We start from the raw sequence: 21767 nt of genomic DNA, 5'->3' as shown, positions 1-21767 counted from the left end.
TGGTTTGCGGTACTTGCCACGTAGAGTTTGTTCTTTAGAGAGCTGTCTTGCTTTATCCTACTACCGCGGGGCAGATGTTAGGGGGTTCGGTAATTTCTCACTCAAATATTGAAAGACTTCAGACCTTGGGCTTTTTTAAGGTACCAGAGAAAATACTCTTTTGTACAACAATGTTTTGTTTTGTTTCACTCATTATTCTATTGCAACTTCGATGACCAATTGAGTCCAAACTCTTACAGGTTTATTATTTCATGCATGTTGATTATACACCAAGTGAGAAGACTGGTCTTTGACATTTAACCAAAGATGTCCAGTGCCTTTAAAGAGAATGTCTATGATTTTAAAAAGTGACGTAAATGTTCACAAAATGCTTTACACTGTCGAAAGCTGCTGTAGGCTTCTATAACCAAAGGTTTTGATTGCCTTAAATTTGAGAGTGATTACAAAACGTGTACCTCCCCTTTAAATCAGACAGTGCGATGTGGTGATTTACGTTGGTTTATTACTCATTGACATGATGTTGATATTACACTAATGTATTAAGTCTGGTCCCCGGTCATGGCTATCTGAATAAATGCTGTCTATTCTAAGTAGCTGTCTGGACTTCAGACAGCTATTAGTCCGGTTGCGGCTCTTCATTAGTCTCCTCTCAAGACGCGTGTGCACCGTTGCCTGGATATTCAACTTGAAATGTCAATTTGAGAAAGTTTGCTTGTCTGTAAATGAAGCCGCATCTTCACAAATTTTCATAGAGCTGTTGTGGATAAAAAATGATGACGTTTTTAATACAGATTAATGCTTGACTGATACAAATAACAAAGGAACGAATGTCGAGTATTTATGTTGAATTGTGGCTGTTAAAAATCGGCTGCAGGCAGTCACAATTTAATGGTACACGTGAAATGGTATTTTGGCTGGTAACATTGTTTTGGAAAGGATTTCGTTGTTGCGCTAAGTTTGATGTCACTGCAATTTGTGTTTGAAGTAGTGCCATGAAATTGGGGCCATTCATCAACTTCCTGTATCTTACAAAAACTAAAAATACTTATGATATTATTATTTTCTTTTTCTTGCAGTAATTATTCAGCCCTACACAGTTGAACTTCATGACAATCACGTGATGAGAGGTAACACAGCGGTTTTCAAATGTGCAGTTCCTGCCTATGTTAAAGATTATATCGAGGTGACGTCATGGTCGCGATCGACCAATGAACTGACTTCAGGTAGGCGCGCAGTTGTCATTTTTGCTTTTTTTTTTTTTAATTAAAGGGAAGGTACACTTTTGGTAATAACTCAAAACAAGTAATTATTAACTTAAAACCGACTTGGTAACGCGCATTGGAGAGCAGTTGATAGTATGAAACATTGAGGAAAACGACTCCCTCTGAAGTAACATAGTTTTTGAGAAAGAGATATTTTCTCACTAAAACTTCTTGCTAGAAGTCTTTTATTTCTATCTGAAAGCACACAAAATTCGTCTAACAGCGGTGTTTTTTGTTTCATCATTTTTCGCAACTTCGATGACCGATTGAGCCCTAAATTTTCACAGGCTTGTTATTTTATGCTTATGTCTGGATACACCAAGTGAGAACACTGGTCTTTGACAATTACCAAACATGTACCTTCCCTTTAATAACGTTTCACTATATGGAACTGTAAGTTAATGACCCAAAAGAAGAGGAGGTTTAAGTTGATTTTTTTTATCAGTATTCTTTTGAGAACATTGTTTGTTTCAATTTGCAGGACTTTCATTTAGGCTCAAAGGTTTTCCTACCAGATATTGAAAAGGGTGTTTGCTGTTCTGGGCCTAATTTCATGGATTTGCTTTGCTTAACTATTTTGTGCTTAGTATAAATGAGCAAAACAAAAATCACAAATTGTACATGTACGTGGAACGGTTATAATTTGTTCCGGTAAGCATGATTTTTGTTGAGCTTATTGTTAGTGCTTAAGGAGCTCTATGGAATTGTACCTTGTTGGCTGAAAAGGTATTTGTTGATTTAAATTTATCTTAAAATCGCTTAAATTTTCCCCAGATGGTAGATTTAGCATCTTACCAACGGGAGAGCTCCACATCCGGGACGTTCGAGACGAGGACGGTACGGGGTACCAGTATCGCTGCAGCACGAGGAACAGACTCACAGGCACGGTCAAAGTGAGCCGTGCAGCCCGACTCAACGTTGCGAGTGAGTACAACTTTAAATTTGACAAGTTTCACATGACGTCACCACATGATAAATACTGCTTTGGTATTTATTCGGCCGATTCAATTGCCAGTGTGTTACTTTTGTACCCTAACCCAGACTTTTAAAGGCAGTGGACACTATTGGTAATTACTCAAAATAATTATTACCTTAAAACTATACTTGGTAACGAGTAATGGGGAGCTGTTGATAGTATAAAACATTGTGAGAAACGGCTCCCTCTGAAGTAACGTAGTTTTCGATACAGAAGTAATTTTCCACGAGTTTGATTTCGAGACCTCAGAATTAGATTTTAATGTCTCGAAATCAAGCATCCGAAAGCACGTGACTTCGTGTGACAAGGGTGTTTTTTCTTTCATTGTTATCTCGCAACTTCGGCGACCAATTGAGCTCAAATTTTCAAAGATTTAAATGCATATGTTAAGATACACCTAGTGAGAAGACTAGTCCTTGACAATTATTACCAACAGTGTCCAGTGTCTTTAAGTGACGCGTTATGCAGATAAACGCCTTCCATATCTTAGGATGCATTTGACTCCACATCACTGCTGTTCAGAGCTCTACATCGAGTAGCTGCATATGACTTCAATGCATGGGTTAATAAGTAGGGTCAACATTTTGCATAAAAAACGTTTATTCCTCAAATCAGTTTGCGGAACATTACATTGATTATGAATGGTGCTTAACGTACCAATTAGTCTGGTGCCTTGTCTTGCCGATTATAACTTCTGTGCTCATGCAAGCATAACAAAATATCACAGGCATATTTACTCAGTGGGATTCGAACCCACGACCGATTCTAGTGCAGAGTCTTAAAGGATTTGGGTACTTTTTCAAAATGTCCATAGATTTTATTACATTAAACTTTTAGGGTTTGAAGATAATGATAGTGGAAAGCTTCCCTTCAAATATTACTTACTGAGGTGCTGTAGTTTTTGAGAAATGAGTAAAACAATGTAATAAAAATACGTTTGGTAAATGCTTAAAAAAAATTTGGTCCCATGAGACCAAAATTATTTTCATGACATTGTTTTACTCATTACCCAAAAACTACAGCACCTCAGCACGTAATATTTTTAGGGAAGCTTTCTACTATCATTATCTTCAAACTGTGTAAGTTTAGTGTAAATCTGTGGACATTGTGTTTTTTGTCCAACAAAAAGTACATACACCCTTTAACAACTAGACTACCGAGATTTCCCGGCTTGTGCTAGAGGCAAACTGAATCCTATAGTTTGGCAGTGGGTACCGCAACGATTTAACATCTATTATACATCTCTTTAGATCCAACAAACACTGTCCCAGAGATGATAAACAGCCGTCGTGAATACGTAGGTAAAGTTGGCGACACCGTTGAGTTACCATGCACAGCTAGCGGCTACCCAATCCCTGGATACCATTGGATCAAAGACGGATCACCAGTTACCCTGGATGACCGATTGACCCTCAAAGGCGGGAACCTGCTGATTACTGCAGTTGTACTGGAGGATGATGGGATTTATGAGTGCGAAGCAACCAGTGACTCGGGTAGCGCTACTGCCAGCAGGCATTTGACGGTCAGAGGTAAGTTTAGCGGTATATTTGGATGGAATCTTTCTATCGTAGTCTGTGTTGCTTTGTTCAGAATGAAGACGAACATCCATAAACAAGTGTAGAATGTCAGTTAAATATAAGTATGGATGGCGTTGCCAAGGGGTTAAGCCGACCAGACTCAAGCTCTGGCGTCTCTGACCAGCAGAGTGATAGATTCGAGCCCCAGTCAATCAATCAATCAAACAGAAATGTATAAAGCGCAAAAATGAAAAGTTTGCTCTGAGGCGCTGGTGTATGGGGCACTTGTTTCATACATAGGGTGCGTTCGTTTAGCTTCCCTGGGTCACCCGGTCTGCCCCAGTACGTTCGAATAGCTTTGACGGGGCTCACCCAGGTCAGCCCCCAGTGCCCTGCTTGTGGAGTGGGTCACTTGGGGTGACCTGAGTTGCATGCCGTCACCATGAGAGGGTGAGTGTGATCGTTCGTCTACCGCGGGGTAGACCCATGGAAGCTAAACGAACACACCCGAAGCAAGACAATCCGGGTCAATGTGTCATGGGAGGTTTCAGTGTGTATCTTCGGATGAATTATAATTGGAATCCGCCCATAGCTGATGGGCCGACTCCATACAGATGAGGGCGCACTCAACACATTGCTGTAAAGGAAAGGAAAGGAAACCTTTGCATGCTTTCGTATTGTCCGATTTGAGGCGTATCATCACCAAGCATGTTAACAGTTCACCTCTCCCTTTAACCCACCTTTGATGTCATGTGGAGGACAACATCCTCCCTAAAACCATTTTTAAAATAAAAATAGTGGGAAGCAAACCTCAGAAATTAAAAGAGAACCACACCCGGTGTCACATAACCCAATTAAACCATACTTCAGACGTTGCAAGCGTACTCAAAGCTGACCTGCTACAAAGGACCACTTACTCGCACCATACACGCTACGCGAGATTGCCCTGAAAAACCAGCAACGAAGGTATGTTGGTGGAACATATGGACAGGTTTTTGAGCCCCCATGTATGTTTTTTTTTCTCAACATGACTCGTTAAAGTACATTGGAAGGTGAAATATTTTATTGATGACAATATTTTTGAAGGGGAATTTACTGGTTGTAATAGTTAAAAGTGCCGGTATATTGTGCATTCCTTCAGCGGTTACTCATCGCTAAAATATTCATATTATTTACTCTTTTGTTGTTGAATAATAACAATCCACATAAATATGACACATACTTCCCGGAAATAGTTTATGTTATTAAAACATTCAGAAGTTGTGTACGAGCTGAGACTTAATGCCTGTTAATTTTGATTGCACTATTGCACTATTGCACTATTCCAACTCCGTGCAAACTCATTGCAAGGTGCACTTCGCTTGTTACAGACCTTTTACAGTTCCGGGTCAGAATTTACCCAATTTGGGTCCCAGTGGAAAAGACCCATTTTTGGGTCTGATTGACCCGGAGTCCGTGTTAATGTGACCAGAAATTTTGTTAAAAGCGGTAATTTTGACTCGGATTCCGGGTCACATTGACACGGATTCCGGGTTTGGCCCCCTGGGACCCAAATCCGGGTCAATTCTGACCCGGGAGTTTTTAGACTGTATAACACGAATGTAATCATGTATGTGTATTATTGATATTAAAGGCATATATTATTCGCAATAATTGCAGTGTTCACAACTTTTAATAACTCCGCTTGAGGAACTTTCAAAATTGATCTTTTCTGATTTTAACTCCATAAAATGTCCACTGGTTCAATTAGGCCATTTCTTGTTTGAATTATGTCTGATACATTGACTTCTTTAGTCACAAATTCATGCTGAAATTTGAGCTCCTCAGACTATAGAGCTTTATCACGCTGCCACCATCTTGGTCATGTTCCCTTTTTCCATAACAGTAACGAATGCTAACATCCATTACGTAAACATGGCACCAGACTATTATTTCGTCCAGCCTCAGTTTGGTTACAATGAGTTGGAATGGAGTAAAATCAAGATGGCCACACAGTGATAAATGTCTATAGAGACAGTTGCTATACGTCGCATTAATACGGCAAGCCGGTGCGTTCTTTCTTCAAGAGACGGCGAACACAAATACACAATTACGAATGAGCATTGCAATAAGAGTTGAAAGCAACGGTTCTTTTCAGAACCACCCCAACTCACTAGAGATAGTCATTACATGGTGTTACCGCACACCTTTCTATATCGTATTTCCACCATGCAAAGTTTCACATCCTACTCATTGCAATAATGGCATCAGGGATAGAGTTTGCTATAAAAAGTTTTCCCTGACCATTATAACAACTATCACTTTTTTTTTTATATTTTTTTTTATAACACTTGTGACTATGTAAGTCAACCAGACATTCGAATTGTCGCTATAAACGACAGCATGTGCTTAGCCCGTCCGAAATAATTATGTTGTGTGTCTGTCCATCTTCTAGAACCACTGGCAGTTTATTTCTACCCCCAACGCCGAAGCGTGGACGTCGGGGCCTTTGCAAACTTCAACTGCACTGTCAGTGGCTACCCAATCGAGCGAGTCACGTGGTACAAGAACGCCCAGCCATTGGACGGTGATGACCGCGTGACTATTTTCGACAATGGGACGTTGGAGGTGGCAGGAATGACTAGGGAGGATCGGGGGATGTACCAATGCGTGGCTAGTAATAGCTGGGAGACTAAAGAAGCTACCATGCAACTGTCTATGGGTGGTAAGTTTGATCTCAGGAAATATATAAATCTGGGGTACGTTTTGGCGGTCGTAACCAATATATAACCGTTTTGACTGAGTTGCACATCGGTTAGGGGCACTGTCCAATAACCGATTGAAACAGTTATCCGCTCACCATAAAACTGCTATCGACACGGACCACAATAAACTCAAACCACAGGGAAACCAAACTCTGAGCTTACTAGGAAATCATCATCAATTTCGTTCACCCACCCTTCAACCAATAAGGACTGTTTATAAATTTCCCTTTGTTCCAAGAACCCTCGTTGATTGGGACCGCCTACATGTCCTTTACTAAGGGAATCAATGTGTGGTGAAGAGGTTTTCAACTAGTGGTTTAATCCCAACGAGGCCTGGTTCTTGATAATTTTACCGAGACGATATCGAGGTAAATGATAAAGAACCAGGCCTTGGCGGGTTTAAACCACTAGTTGAAAACCGATTCAACACACTTTGATTCCCATTCATAACTACCTTTTCGGTCAAAAACATCAACACTTTTTGCTAAAGAAGTACAATTTTAACACAACACCCCTCTAGCTATGAGATGGTAAAGCTCTCCGCCGCCCTCGGGTATACAACTCCTTATAAGGGAATGCTGTGCGCGTCGCGCGTATCGCGTGATGTGGCACAACCTGTTTCAGCCGTTGCTCTCGACCAACAGGAATGAAGAAACTGTCTTAAAAACACAGGTGCAAGCTCGCGTGTCACGCCCATGTTTCAACACATTTTATTGGTCATAAACAAAGGTTTATACACACCCACGTGACGCGCTCTCCACCAATAGGAATAGCGAAACTGTCTGAGGTGTTTATGAATGCATGTTTTAAAAGTGAATCGATCGCCCAGTGTTAATGAGTGCATAAACAATTATGTGAAAGTGGCAAGGCATCCGCTCTGCAATGCAAATGTCGTGGGTTCGAATCCCACCCGAGTATACAGTGCTTAATACACATCGGTGTAATTAGGTTTGCAAGGAAATATAAAGGGCGGATGTTATTGGGGTTAGAAGTGAACGGTTGTTGTTCACAGGTTTATCCGTTTGTTCATTGATCGGGTCTCGATCGATGTTATACCATCGTATGGCACGCGCCAAGGTGTGCTGGTTTCACGTCGAATAGCCTCATAACCTGGTGCTTACCTCGTTCAATCATGGTTCAATGAACATACAAGGATTCTGTTAACGTGTCAAACCCACTTCAGGCTAGGGTTACACGGGGGCTCTTTCCGAAATGGGGCCAGAGAAAATCGAAGTCCGAAACTATCAGCCGGCTGTGGAACACTTAACTCCCCTTTGCAATAATGACCTGTACTGTGGTGTTATAGTAAAGCATAAAAAGCCACCTCGCATTGTCTTGCACTTCCACCCGTGAAACCTAACGCCGTCTCTGATAGGACAGCATGTGGTTTACGAATCGCCGAGCGCCAATCATAAACCCTCTTGGTCTCGTGTTTCAGGAAGCCGTCGAGATTGAGGACTAATGAAAAAGGGCCAGATGGTAAACTTACTAAAGTGCAATGCGGATATCAGTCTCAGCAGCTCGGCACATGTGTACACACTTCCAGAGTGCCATCTTTCATAATTGTATCACGTTTCAAGGACTGTAAACCCGCCAAAAATCCTTTTGAAAACCCCGGGGGAAAAAGCAATACATAATATGAGAACGGCACTTAGAGACTTTATGGAGAGATGACTTATTACTGTGGACAACAACAACACCAACGAACACATGGTCTCCTTTTGTTTGTTGTGATCTGGATCTCAATATGTTTTGCAGATGATTTCATCACAAGCAATGCTCTTCGGGACGGCTCAGGTAAAACTAAACAAAGTGCATGACGGCTTCTTGGAGCGTCACTAACCCGCGACCGTAGTGTCTTAATTACGTCACCACTGATAACAATAACCAACTTATTTTTTATTACTACAACAAGTGATTTAATCATACTATGGTATTAATTACATACGTGTTAACAGTGAGTATACAGTGCTAACACACATCGGTACACATTGGTTAAAAACCAATTTAAAATGGATATTATTCATTATACGTGCACGGCACTTACAAAAGGTGTGAAATTGTATAAAATGTACAAGGGGGTAGTGAACAATTTGAAAAGAAGTTATTTTCACCGGTCTCAACTTACAATCAAGGGCCTACACTTACAATAGTTTTCCGATATTACCAATATTGTGAATGCATCTTATCAACATGTGCACGGCATTTACCTCATTTGAAGGTGTGAAACTGTCATTTAAACTTACACAGTTTGAAACGCAGTTATTTTCACCCATCACCACCAAAGGCCTACAACTACAAAAGTTTATTGAGTATACTTTGCAAATGTTAATGTATCATATAAGATTTGAGGCTTCTTTGAACAGAAGTTGATGAAATAATCTCATTAAGTTGTCCACAGAAACACCCCCGCAATACCTCCAAACAGTAGAGCACATAGACAATCTATATCTTTGTTTAGATTTTAAACTCAACGCTATGGTACTAATGACATTTTGTTTTATTGATATAATTCATGGGTAAATTAGTTTTAGGGAGCCGTTCAATTTAAACATGCGAGCAATTCGTGACATGAATGTTATTTCATGTTCGATTGTATGAACTGATGTGGAAGAGAACAAAAACAAGCTTGCTTTATTGGAATGTAATTAGACCAAAATGGGTCATGAAATTGCAGTGCTATATATTAAAATCCAGAACCATTTCAAACCACTAACCCCACTTCAAAATGAGAAGTGTTCGTGACGTGAATGTCATTTCATGCTTTATTGCAAATACTGATGTGGAAGGCCAACATGCTGGCTTTGTTTGAATGTAATAAATGAGTCGCTATTGAAGGACCATTTCATACTACTAACCCGCTAAAGAGAAATTCGAATATCGTTTCATGTTTTATTGTTGTATGTACTGATGTGGAACAAAATGTGCTTGCTTCATTTGAATGTAATAAACTCAAAACAGGACACCATTGTAGTGCTAAAATAGATCCATCTTATAACATCTTAAAGACACTGGACACTATTGGTAATATTGTCAAACTCAAGTGTGCTCACTTGGTGTATCTCAACTATATGCATTAAATAACAAACCTGTGAACATTTGAGCTCAATTGGTAGTCGAATTTGCGAGATAATAATGAAAGAAAAAACACCCTTGTCATGCAAAGTTGTGTGCTTTCAGATGGTTGATTTCGAGACCTCAGATTCTAAATCTGAGGTCTCGAAATCAAATTCGTGGAAAATTACTTTTTTTCTCGAAAACTATGTCACTTCAGAGGGAGCCAGTTATCACAATGTTTTATCATCAACCTCTCCCCATTTCTCGACGGTCACCAAGTGAGGTTTTATGCTAATAATTATTTTGAGTAACTACCAATAGTGTCCACTGCCATTAAAACCCGCTTCAAAAAGAGAAATATTCTTGACATGAATGTAATATTGGTTGTTTCTTTTGCAATTACTGATTATAAGAAAAACATGCTTGCTTCAGTTGTGTGTTATAAACCCAACATGGGTCATGTTGGTAAGGCTTTAATAAACTAGAACTATTGCATACCACTAATCCCGCTGCAAAAGGGAAATATTTTTCATGCCATGAGAATGTACTTTCATGTGTTCATGTGGTATTTAAAATGTACATTTTTTATGTATCTGTATAATTCTTCTGTTTTTTTAGCATTTGGGGGTGTTTCACAAGTTTAAGTCGCATGTTCATGTTATTATAATTATTGATTCAAGACCTTCAGATTTGTTGTTTCCTTTTTCTTTTTAAAATCAAAATCAACTTAAAGCTATAACAGTGTGAACACCAACTGCGGGCATCAACAACATGCGCAGTGCCAACGCCACTTATAATTAATGGTATCGATTACTTCGACACATTGCATCAAATACAAACCGCACTTAGCTCGCGTTATCGCAATCCGATGACATAAACAACACAATCGTCCCAAACATGCTGGCCAAAAGGTCGACTGAGAAACCAAAGTGCCATTTGGCATTAAAACTCGCTCTACTGAAGACCATCAGAACCTACTGATCGAAACGTCGAGACGATACAAACCAACGCCGTTTCGAAGAGGGTTGTTGACCGGTAGGTCAAAGACTTCTCTTTGTTCTCGGACCCATTGCAATGCATTGTTCTGCAATGCGTTGTTTTGAAATGCATTGTTTTGCAATGCATTGTTTTCAGAACACTGTCGGAACACCTTTGTGTTCAGGTCTCAGATTTAATCATATTAATATTGAACATTAAAGTGTATCATGTCTGTCAATGATGACACTCCTGGCGCAAAAACAAAAACAAGAACTCTGCTTTAAACACAAATGCATCCTAAATTCGAAAGCATGGTTTCTGAAATAAATCTGTTGTTAGAAACTGTGTGTCTTAAATTGAGAACAGTTCTCAATAACTGCTTCAAAGACTTCTCAGAACCAATCGCAACTCCGTTAATATAATGATTGAGATAATGTTTTTACATGCGGAGTTACCGGAAACATCATCTAGGTATCTAGTTTCTTCGTATTTCCCAGAAGATGATAAAACAAAAAACTGTTATTTTTAATATTATATGTATTTATTTGTTTTCCCTAACTGTAGCCGCTAAACCAATCCTGTTGGACCACTTCACAAACGAAACTCTACAACCCGGACCTAACCTACAGCTCTCATGCACGGCGGCCGGTAACCCCGTCCCCGAAGTCACGTGGTATCGTGACGACACAACACTTCCACCAATGGCAAGGTACGCCTACAACGACGTCATCAACGCAGACGGAGACGTCGTGAGTCATTTGAATATCACCAGGTTGAGGACGCTAGATGGCGGGCTCTATCGGTGCGAGGCTACCAGCGAACTCGGCATCTCCAGACACGAGGACAATATCTTTGTAATAGGTTTGTATTTCAATAAAATTTGAATTTTATGTGGAATGACCTTAATGCACACGGCGTCGTTTGAGTAGCGCACGAAGATTGATCATTTTGGCCCACCATGTGCGCCGCGCGTACATTTGCGTTTTCCATCGTTTCATTCTCGTTTTACCTCTTTAGATAGCGTTGTGATTACGTCACTTCATAATGTTCATATTATAAAAAGTCTCCCGAACACCCGAACAATCTACTCCGCGGTAGTAGAATTAAGCAATACGGTTCTCTAAGAACAAACTCTACCTGCATGTAGATATAAAATACACACATGGTGTTACCGCAAACGTTGCCTTGGATCGGACGAGTTGGTCTATAAAAAGTGTTTGTAACCGTTTTTTATAAAATGCATATGGGTAGAAAGATGTTTTAAAAGTAGAATACAATGATCCACACAAGAAATTGCGTGGTTTTCCTTTTACTGTGCGAACTAACACGGTCGGCCATTTATGGGAGTCAAAAATTTGACATTTGACTCCCATAAATGGCCGACCGTGTTAGTCGACGAGGTAAAAGGAAAACCGAGCAATTTCGAGGCATGTTTGTGTGGATCATTGTATTCTACTTTTACAACATCTTTCTACCCATATGCATTTTATAAAAAACGGTTACAAACGCTTTTTAAAGACCAACTCGTCCGATCCAAGGCAACGTGTTCCTTTAATCCGACATAGTTATAGCAATTACATTACCGTGCCAAAAGAGTGTTCAAATTATACTTGCCTCAAGATACACATGTAGTTCATACCAAGTTTACACGGAAAGATTCTAAATAAATAAACTTTTAAATTGACTAATATTTAATATCCATGCAAACCATATGGAACCGAAGACCTAATCTGCCATACATATGACAATTCATTTAATTGCAAACTGTACGTGCCATAAGATATTGATTATATAATATAATTTACTTGTGTGATGGTATATACCCCGTTAAGCCCCATTGTCATCTTAAACAATTTAATTAATAGAGTACTTGTTGCTTCCACGGCTATCCCGTGTACACCGCAGGCTGATGCTTTAGAAATAACCGTACGGCTGCATTGTTGGTTGAAGCCGCAAGCACGGAAGACTTAATGAAATTGTTTGTTGTAGTGTTACAAGTACTGCTATCGCTTGAGAAGGCCATTGTCTTCAATACATTACAAAGGACTACGTGTAATAATTATGTAATCTTACAATCGAACGATAAACATGTACCCTTTTAAAGGGAAGGTATACGTTTGGTAATTACTCAAAACAAGTATTGACTTAAAAACTGGCTTGGTAACGAGCATCGGAGAGCTGTTGATAGTATAAAACATTGTGAGAAACGACTCCCTCTGTAGTAACGTAGTTTTTGCGAAAGAGGTAATTTCTCACTATTAAAATAATAAAAGACCTTTACATGTAGCTAGAAGTGTTTTATTTCTATCTGAAAGCACACAAATTCGTCCAACAAGGGTGTTTTTTCTTTCATCATTTTCTCGCAACTTCGATGACTGATTTAGTCCAAATTTTCACAGGCATGTCATTTTATGCTTATGATGAGATACACCAAGTGATAACACTGGTCTTTGACAATACTAAACGTGTTCAGCTCCAAAGACGCATGCAGTGCGTAATCGTATGTACCTTTAATGGGACTGATGGACACATTACTTTGGTATTAATTTGTCAAAGACCAGTATTCTCAATTGGTGTATCCCCACAAGTAAATTTTACAATAAATACCAAATTTTATGTGGAAATGTGAACACAACTGGTCATCGAAGTTGCTAAAGATTTGTGCAAGAAAAAATCACCCTTGTTGCACAAATTTGTGGTCTTTCAGATGCGTAATAAAAGGCTTCAAGCCTCGTGCCTCTTTTCTCAAAAACTACGTTATTGCAGAGGGAGTCATTTCTCACAATGTTTTATACTATCAACAGCTCTCCATTTCTCATTATACCAAGTACGTTTTTATGCTAACAATTATTTTGAGTAATTACCAATTGCGTCCAGTGCCTTTAAACATTAACATAGATTGTTACCTATAAGTATTATAGAGTTATACAGCTGTATGCAAATAAGCTAATATTATACTCGTGCCAGTCGTGTGATTATTTCTTTATTGACACTGCTTGGATCGATACATTGATTCATGTAATAATGAAAGGCAGTGTGACTGGCTTTGTGACTCTAGTCCATAGCGGTTCGGTTGTCGAACAGCAGGACACTGCGTGTGTCACTGTTGACAATGTACTTTGTTAGCCTATAGCACACGTGTTTCCAGCCCTGTACACGTATCTATGGTCAAATAATGTATACACATGTCAATTCAACCGTAAACTAAAAACAAAACTATACAGGTTGTGCTTTTTAACCCTTTTTGCTCGATATCGTGTATCTAATTCTAATAGAACTGCGTTTCTAAAAGTAATTTAATACCATAAAATTAAAAGAAACTTTGAAATAATAAAGAAAACAATCACACTGTAAAACAACAACAACAATCACAAAACAAGAAGAACCACAAGAACAACAAGAAAGGTGATGGAGATTAATGCCATTCAAAAAAATTAAATATTCCCATTTTATTTCCATACCCAGGTCCACCCTTCGTCCGTCCTCTGCCGAACATCACCGCCGTCTCAGATCGAGACCTCACCATCCACTGCCGGGTAGTCGGGTACCCCATCCAGTCCATCACATGGTCCAAAAGAGACCTGACCCTCCCAACAAACCTCAGGCAGACGGTGTTTCCAAACGGTACCTTGGTCATACGCAACGTTGAGCAAGGGAGGGATGAGGGGGAATACGTCTGCACTGCCCGTAACAAACAACAGTTGAGTCACTCGCAGAAGTTCAATCTCGCTGTGCGCAGTAAGTTTTTTAAACCTTACATTTCCTTGATTTATTGGAACATTTTGACATCTGAGAGGGAGATCGGGTTCAAGAGTTGTTCGCATTATAAGTCTCCCTTAGTCTTAGAAACTTAAATGATTGGAGGGTGAAACTATATCATGCATGGCACATTTATTTCACTATTTTCTCAAAAGTCAAAGTGCAGTGCCCTTGGGGAGTCAAATTCCTTGATATTCTAAACTGGACCATCCCACATTATTAAAGGGGGGTTCAGGTCCCAAATTTGTGAAGTTTGTTTTGATGGTCTGAAACATATTTTCACCTTCCCAGTTCCTTCTAATATTGAGACATTGTTTGTGTCTCTCAAATCCTCCAGCGATTGCCTCCTTTCCCGTTGACAGGACAGAATCATTGGAGGGGGTCCTCAGAATAGTGTGTGTATTGCTTGTTTATTATTTATCTTATTTAAACAATGGAGGTAAAAAACATTGTACAAACCCACCCAGTTCTAGCCTGTTAAAGAATTTGTTTGTCTCTCTCTTCAGTTCCTCCAGCGATTGCCTCCTTCTACGTGGACTCCCCTCTACCACAGGGCCAGCGTACACAAATGCTGTGTAGCATCCCACGGGGTGACGTCCCGTTAACTATTTCATGGCTGAAAGACGGTGAACCCATACCCCCTGGAATTGGAATCACTGAAAGTCAAACGGCCTTCAGTAGCTCGCTGCTGATCCTGGACGCGTCGCCAGTGCATGACGGCAACTACACGTGTGTCGCTAGTAACATGGTTGCGACCGTGAACTATACAACAGAGCTTGTTGTTCTAGGTACGTCTTACATGGACTATCCGTTCTAAAATGACTCAGTTGATGATGCCTTGTAGAGGAATTAAGCCATCTTTTCCAGTAAGATTACACATAATGCCGTACATTAATTAAGAATAATAAACCTCAAAAGAAAAGAAAATCGTTTTCCAGCCTGCATCAAAGGCCTCAAGTGTCACACAAGAGCAAGCAACCTGTACAGGCCACTTGGAGGCAACCAACTGCAGTGCATTCTACAGGACCACTTTGGTAGCACATGAGTCATGTTCAAACAATATCTTCGATCACATATAAAAACATGTGAACATTCAGATGTGAAAGCCTTTTCTTCTTCGAGATTGCCTGCTAGAACTGGTTGCCTGTAAACTGCCGCGTGTGACATGAACCTTACAATAAAACAAATAATATGCCAGATTGCATAAGAGTAAAACAATGTGCAGTACTGGTAGGGCCTACCACACACAAAATGAACGGGAAAAATAACACATTAACAGAATAGTTTGTGTGCTTTTTTTCTTCTGTATGTAGTTCCTCCTAGATTTGTGTTGCAGCCTGGCGATACATCAGTTGTTCTCAACCATACCGTATACATCCCGTGCGTGCCAGACGGTAAACCCAAACCCGTGGTGCTATGGAAGAAAGCGGAAGGTATGAAATAAAATATATCAATCCAAAATCCCTTGGTGTTTTACCCCAAATGTTTCTTCCACCAACTCCAACACAAATGTTTCTTTAACACACATATTTATTTCACCAATTGTAACAAAATAGTTCTTTCCCCAACTGTAACACAAATGTTGTATCAATATCATTGCTTTCCTACACTGGACCATTCCACATATTTAAGAGGGGGATTTTGGACCATTCCACATATTTAAGAGGGGGATTTTGAAGACACAGGTTTGTAATTGATTAACACGTTGTCTTATTTAACAATGTTTTCTATTGTATTTTCCAGGACCTGGTGCTTCCAACTTTGTTGACCTCCCGAATGACCCCAGAATCTGGGTGACCTCGAACGGGTCAATGGTCATCGAAGAGGTCGAGGAGGAGGACAGCGGTTTCTATTTGTGTCACATCTCCAATGACGTCGGGAGTGACAGTAAAACTGCAAGGCTGTCTGTGTATCGTAAGTTTAAATTTTCCCACCTTTTTATCCAAAGTGCAGTGTGGGTTTGTACTGCTATCCAACACTGGACCAATCCACTTATTAAGAGGGGATCATGTAAAAATGTAAGGCTGTCTGTGTATTGTAAGTTTGTCGCGACAATCCATTCAAAAATAACTTAAATGAGAATGGTAATGCCATGGCATGTGTTATTTGTTTCACTGTTTTCTCCAAAGTGCACCTACTACTTAATATACCAAACTAACTATTCCACATTATCCTAGAAGTGATAATATTATACACATATTGACTGGCAACGTGGTAACTAGTATACGTCTAATCCCACGAGGGACTTTGAGTGACCAGCGAGGGAAATAGGCCCCTCTTCTGGTCACTCACAGGCCCGAGGGGGAATAGACGTACACTAGTTACCCGAATTATGCCAGTCAATATGTGTTTTATAACACAGCTCGGTCTTAAAATGTCAAATAAGAACAGAAAAAGGAATTTTGTAGTGTGTTCACGGTTCAAGTGAAGAGAGGGCGCTGTTACCGCGGGCACTATTTGCAAAGACTAGTGCCCGCTCTGTTACTATTCCAGCAAAACACGCGCGCGCGATCACAAGCCTATATAAGTTCATCCCACGTGACCATGTTTCAGCCAACCAGAATACAGAACGAGCAAGAGGTGTGTTATAAACATAATACTGAACACAGGAACAGTATTAGCGAGTGAACGCTGAATAAATACCCTATCATTTTCTACTAAATGGGACAAACGATCACTGGCCACGTCACGAAGGATAAGGCCATATTATGCATTGTTTTAAAGGCAGTGGACACTATTGGTAATTATTCAAAAAAAATATTAACATAAAACCTCACTTGGTGACGAGTAATGGGGAGAGGTTGATGGTATAAAACATTGTGAGAAACGGCTCCCTCTGAAGTGCCATAGTTTTCGAGAAAGAAGTATTTTTCCACGAATTTGATTTTGAGACCTCAGATTTAGAACTTGAGGTCTCGAAATCAACCATCTAAATGCACACAACTTTGTGTAACAAGGGTGTTTTTTCTTTCACTATTATCTCGCAACTTCGATGATCGATTGAGCTCAAATTTTCACAGGTTAGTTATTTTATGCATATGTTGAGATACACTAACTGTGAAGGCTAGTCTTTGACAATTACCAATAGTGTCCACTGCCTTTAAGACATAGTTATTTTTTAAAACCATTCAGTGAAATTGTAAGTTTTTTTGTCCAGTTCCGGCCAGATTCGAGTTCACCCCCGAAAACATCACCTCGGAAGAGAACAAAGACGTCTCAATGGACTGCCTGGCCAGCGGTCATGACCCACTGGAGATTCAATGGCGAAAAGATGGAGTCCTCTACACCAGACTGGAGATGGCGGGAAAGTTTGAAATCAATACGGTGATTGCGAGGAATTCGATGAGGTCGACTCTGAGTCTGTACAAGGTGGGCCGAGTTGACACGGCCGTGTACTCGTGCCATGCCGAGAATGAGTACGGGACGGACGAGCGGAATATACGCCTCTGGGTTCTCGGTAAGTGATGTCAAATTTTTTTAAATTTTTATTTGAAGAAACCTTGGAAACAATATACGAATAACAGACATCTCTTTATGTCTTCATGTGATCAAGTTCAAAAGCAGAACAACAGCCAAGAGGGGGCACTGTATAGACTTGGCAATGTCATGAATTACCGATAATGGCTTTTATAAAGCAATTTTGGAAACGATATTCGAAGAACAAACCCGTCCATGTGACTTAAATCAACCAGAAAAATAACAGCCAGTAGACGCTATTCAGACTTTACAAGCTGCTAAAACTTTATTTACATGCTCTGTTTCTTTTGTAAATTTCTTTATTTAAGAGGCACCCGAGCCACCGAGCAACCTCAGCGCCTTGGAGATAACTAGTCGAAGCGCCCTCTTGGGTTGGAAGCCAGAGTTTGACGGAAACAGCCCCCTCACCGGCTTCATGCTGGAGTTCAAGAATGGAAGTGGTGAGTTTTAAACTCTTTCAACAAATCCAGGCATGAATTTGAACGAGTTAGCGGATACGAGTACCGCTACGACCGGTGTGGCAGTTTCAACTTTCCGCTGTGTTCAGTTTTACCGAATGACCAAATACGGTAACATTACGTCATGCAACGCCTGCGCACAGCAAGTGAAAGTAGACAATTGTTAGTGCCGTACTGAGTCCCAGAAAAATGAAAACGGCGGAAGACTGAAACCGGCACACCGGATCATTGCATCGTTATGCGCCAAGTATGGAACCTCTGGCGAATGGTCCTACAAGATGTATTATGTAGACACCAATTGTTGGCTTTTGAGACTTTCCTGGTAAACCCATTGTTCTCGGTAATGTGTGCATGCTCACCAATCATGCCAATAGAAATTTACCATATCATGCAAAGTTTCAACTGATGTTTGTGTTGTGTTTGTTTCAATCTAGATCCTTGGCAAGGCGGACTACCGACTGCGCATGTGCCTGCCAACGTCACACGACACAGATGGACTATTGCCAGTCTACATCCCTATAATACATATCACGTGCGTGCCTACGCGTTCAACGCGATCGGTATCAGTGAAGCTAGTGCTGAGATCTTATTCACCACAGACGAAGAGGGTAGGCTTCACTTCCCCGTTCATGTCCATCTTAACATTGTCGTTGTCAAATTGAAGGTTTATCTTTGGTAATAGGGCAGTTCCATAGAAATGTAAACCTCATCACAGAGTTTGAACTACAAATATTGGTTTTCATAAAAAGGCGTTTCTCTGAGTACGTCCGACACCATGGTGTTTTGGGCGAATGGCGTCTATATCCAAAGACATGGATGAACAATTTTTTGATAAAATAACTCTAGTGACTGCCTTATACCTCTATCCAAAATAAAAACTCCTTTTATTTATACCACTGTAATAATACACTCTGTTAAAGTGTCCGAAATGTACGTCCGACCCCGTGGAACTGCCCAATAACTTCTTTTTACACTTCGAGATCTCTTGTTGGAAAGCTAGTGATGGATCTAAATAACTTTCTACTTTTTCTTTGCAGTTCCATCCGGGGCGCCGTTGAACATCGAAATGGAAAGTGAATCTTCACAATCAATCACCATAACTTGGAGAGTAAGTCTTTTCCGTTCATTTGATTGTGTATATTCATAACGGCAAAGTATAACTAAAAGTTGCAAGAGGCAACTGCAGCAATCTCGAAAATGGCGCGACTTCGTAAAAGGCCCACTTTGTCGACTAGAGGATATTGCCTGGTACCCGACATGTCTTTTGAGCACGAGTTTCATTTAATAAAGCTGCTAGTCGACAACGAACTTTGGTCCAGTCTGCTCATCAATGACAGCAAATGAAAGCAAATTCAATTTCCAGACTATTGTCATTTTGTGACAATACGAAAGAATAATACCCAAACCACTGAACAAAAATGATTTATAAATTCTCCACAATTCTTCAACCCCACATCTTAAAACGAGATTACTTCAAAATCTTCAACTCACAGGACAGTGCAAGGTACTTTGTATGAATCATCGTTCGGCACGGAAAGAAACGAATCACATCCGAAAAGAATAATGTACAAAATTGGCAGTTAGCTATTGATACCACCTATACTCGTGCAAATAATGGTTAATATCATTAACTTTTCTTTACAACAGCAACCAAGAGCAGATCTTCAAAATGGCGTCTTGCTTGGTTACCAAATCAGACATAAAGATCGTGACTCGCCGTTTCAGACCATCTCGATCCCAGTAGAGACTGGATACATAGAAACCTACACGCTGAAACATCTCAGGAAATTCGGGGAGTACACCATTCAACTGGCAGGGTACAACCGGAAGGGCATGGGACCTTGGTCACCTGAGAGGAAGATCTTCACACAGGAAGATGGTGAGTAAGAAAGAGCCTTGTTCGATAGTCTGGGCCCAATTTCGTAGAGCTGCTAAGCACACAAATTTTGCTTAGCATGAAACTTCTTCCTTGATAAAAACAGGATTACCAACAAAATTTCCATTTGTTGCATATTGCTTGTTACTGGTATTCAGCTGATGTTTGCTCATCCTGAAAATCATGTGGAAATTTTGTTGGCAATCCCGTTTTTATCGAGGCAGAAACTTCATGCTCAGCAAATGTTGTGCTTAGCAGCTCAAATGAAATGGGGTTCTGGTTCTGCTAAAATTCACACTCTTAAAAACTCACCAGAAGAGAGACGAGTTGAAGCGAGAAAGCCCTCATTAATTTTATTTGTCAGATTCCATAACCACTAATTTAGGGCAGGGAGAGACATGGGTGAAATTTGAGTAAAATATGTGCCAAAATATTTTTAAATTCAATTCAAATTAGTGTGAGTTCGAATTGAATTGAAAATATTTGTTGGCACATTTTACTCGAATTTCCCAACGTCTTATCCCTGCCTCAAAAACAGTGGTTAAGGAATCTAACGATTAATATTAATGAACACAAAACGGTCACTGATATTGACGACAATACATCATTTCTTTTCGAAGTTTTCATCCCACCCAAGTATTTGTATTTTTAAATATCATAATATCATCTACACACTGAAGAACAAATTTAATAAAGTAGTGCCTCAAATGACCCTATATGTTTAAGATCAAACAACTCTGTAATTTCATCAGGAATTAAACTGATGACCTTAGCCAGATCTCCTGTTTGTCCCCTTTTCATTTGTATATATTATTTATATATATTTTAAAAATAAAACCGAATTTAAATTTTCGATTTTTGTTAAAGGCAGTGGACACTATTGGTAATTACTCAAAATAATTATCATTATAAAACCTTTGTTGATTATTAGTAATGTGGAGAGGATGATGGTATTATACATTGTGAGAAACAGCTCCCTCTGAAGTGACGTAGTTTACGAGAAAGAAGTAATTTTCCACGAATTTGATTTCGAGACCTCAAGTTTAGAATTTGAGGTCTCGAAATCTAGCATTAAAAAGGCACACAACTTCGTATGACAAGGGTGTTTTTTCTTTCATTATTATCTTGCAAATTCAACGACCGATTGAGCTAACATTTTCACAGGTTTGTTATTTTGTTGAGACTGTGAAGACTAGTCTTTGACAATTACCAATAGTGTCCACTGTCTTTAACATCAACTATTTTAATTTTGAATTGCCCCTAAAACAGTACCGAGCGAGCCACCGAGAACAGTGAACGCCGTCCCTACTGGTCCAACCAGCCTGACGGTGATGTGGGACAGTCCAGCCACGGAGGACTCCCTCAACGGCATCCTGCAGGGTTATCGGATATACTACGAGCCGGTTAGGCAAGACGAAGGTAGGTGCTCTTGCAAGCAAGAAGGTTTAGAGTCAGCCTTCACTGATACTTGTGTGGATCATAATATTCTACTTTTATAAATATCTTTCTAACTATAATGTATTCATAACAAACGGTTTCAAACGCTTTTCAAAGACCAACTCATCCGATCGTAGGCAAGGTGTTCCTTTAACTGTCAACCGCAGTACGTTTGGTACGATACTTTTCCCACCAATATAAATTACAAGGGAAACTGACAGGGACA

The 21767-nt window shown here is 39.9% G+C and overlaps 1 protein-coding gene across 1 annotated transcript in view; it reads left to right on the top strand.

Annotated features, from left to right (window-relative positions):
- The window catches only part of LOC117301385 (Down syndrome cell adhesion molecule homolog), a 75545-nt gene that overhangs the window by 31198 nt on the left and 22580 nt on the right, over nucleotides 1–21767 (top strand). Inside the window, exons 3-17 of the mRNA XM_033785331.1 lie at nucleotides 1077–1223; nucleotides 2037–2186; nucleotides 3489–3767; nucleotides 6190–6459; nucleotides 11099–11395; nucleotides 14000–14272; nucleotides 14800–15081; nucleotides 15607–15726; nucleotides 16037–16207; nucleotides 17451–17750; nucleotides 18079–18210; nucleotides 18663–18836; nucleotides 19266–19336; nucleotides 19876–20107; nucleotides 21374–21523. Of these exons, the coding sequence (XP_033641222.1) occupies nucleotides 1077–1223; nucleotides 2037–2186; nucleotides 3489–3767; nucleotides 6190–6459; nucleotides 11099–11395; nucleotides 14000–14272; nucleotides 14800–15081; nucleotides 15607–15726; nucleotides 16037–16207; nucleotides 17451–17750; nucleotides 18079–18210; nucleotides 18663–18836; nucleotides 19266–19336; nucleotides 19876–20107; nucleotides 21374–21523 (3048 nt within the window). The remainder of the gene's footprint in view (nucleotides 1–1076; nucleotides 1224–2036; nucleotides 2187–3488; nucleotides 3768–6189; nucleotides 6460–11098; nucleotides 11396–13999; nucleotides 14273–14799; nucleotides 15082–15606; nucleotides 15727–16036; nucleotides 16208–17450; nucleotides 17751–18078; nucleotides 18211–18662; nucleotides 18837–19265; nucleotides 19337–19875; nucleotides 20108–21373; nucleotides 21524–21767) is intronic.

The sequence above is a fragment of the Asterias rubens genome, chromosome 17, assembly GCF_902459465.1.
Source record: "Asterias rubens chromosome 17, eAstRub1.3, whole genome shotgun sequence".
Lineage (NCBI taxonomy): Eukaryota > Metazoa > Echinodermata > Asteroidea > Forcipulatida > Asteriidae > Asterias > Asterias rubens.
This window is presented reverse-complemented; position numbering and strand designations above follow the sequence as displayed.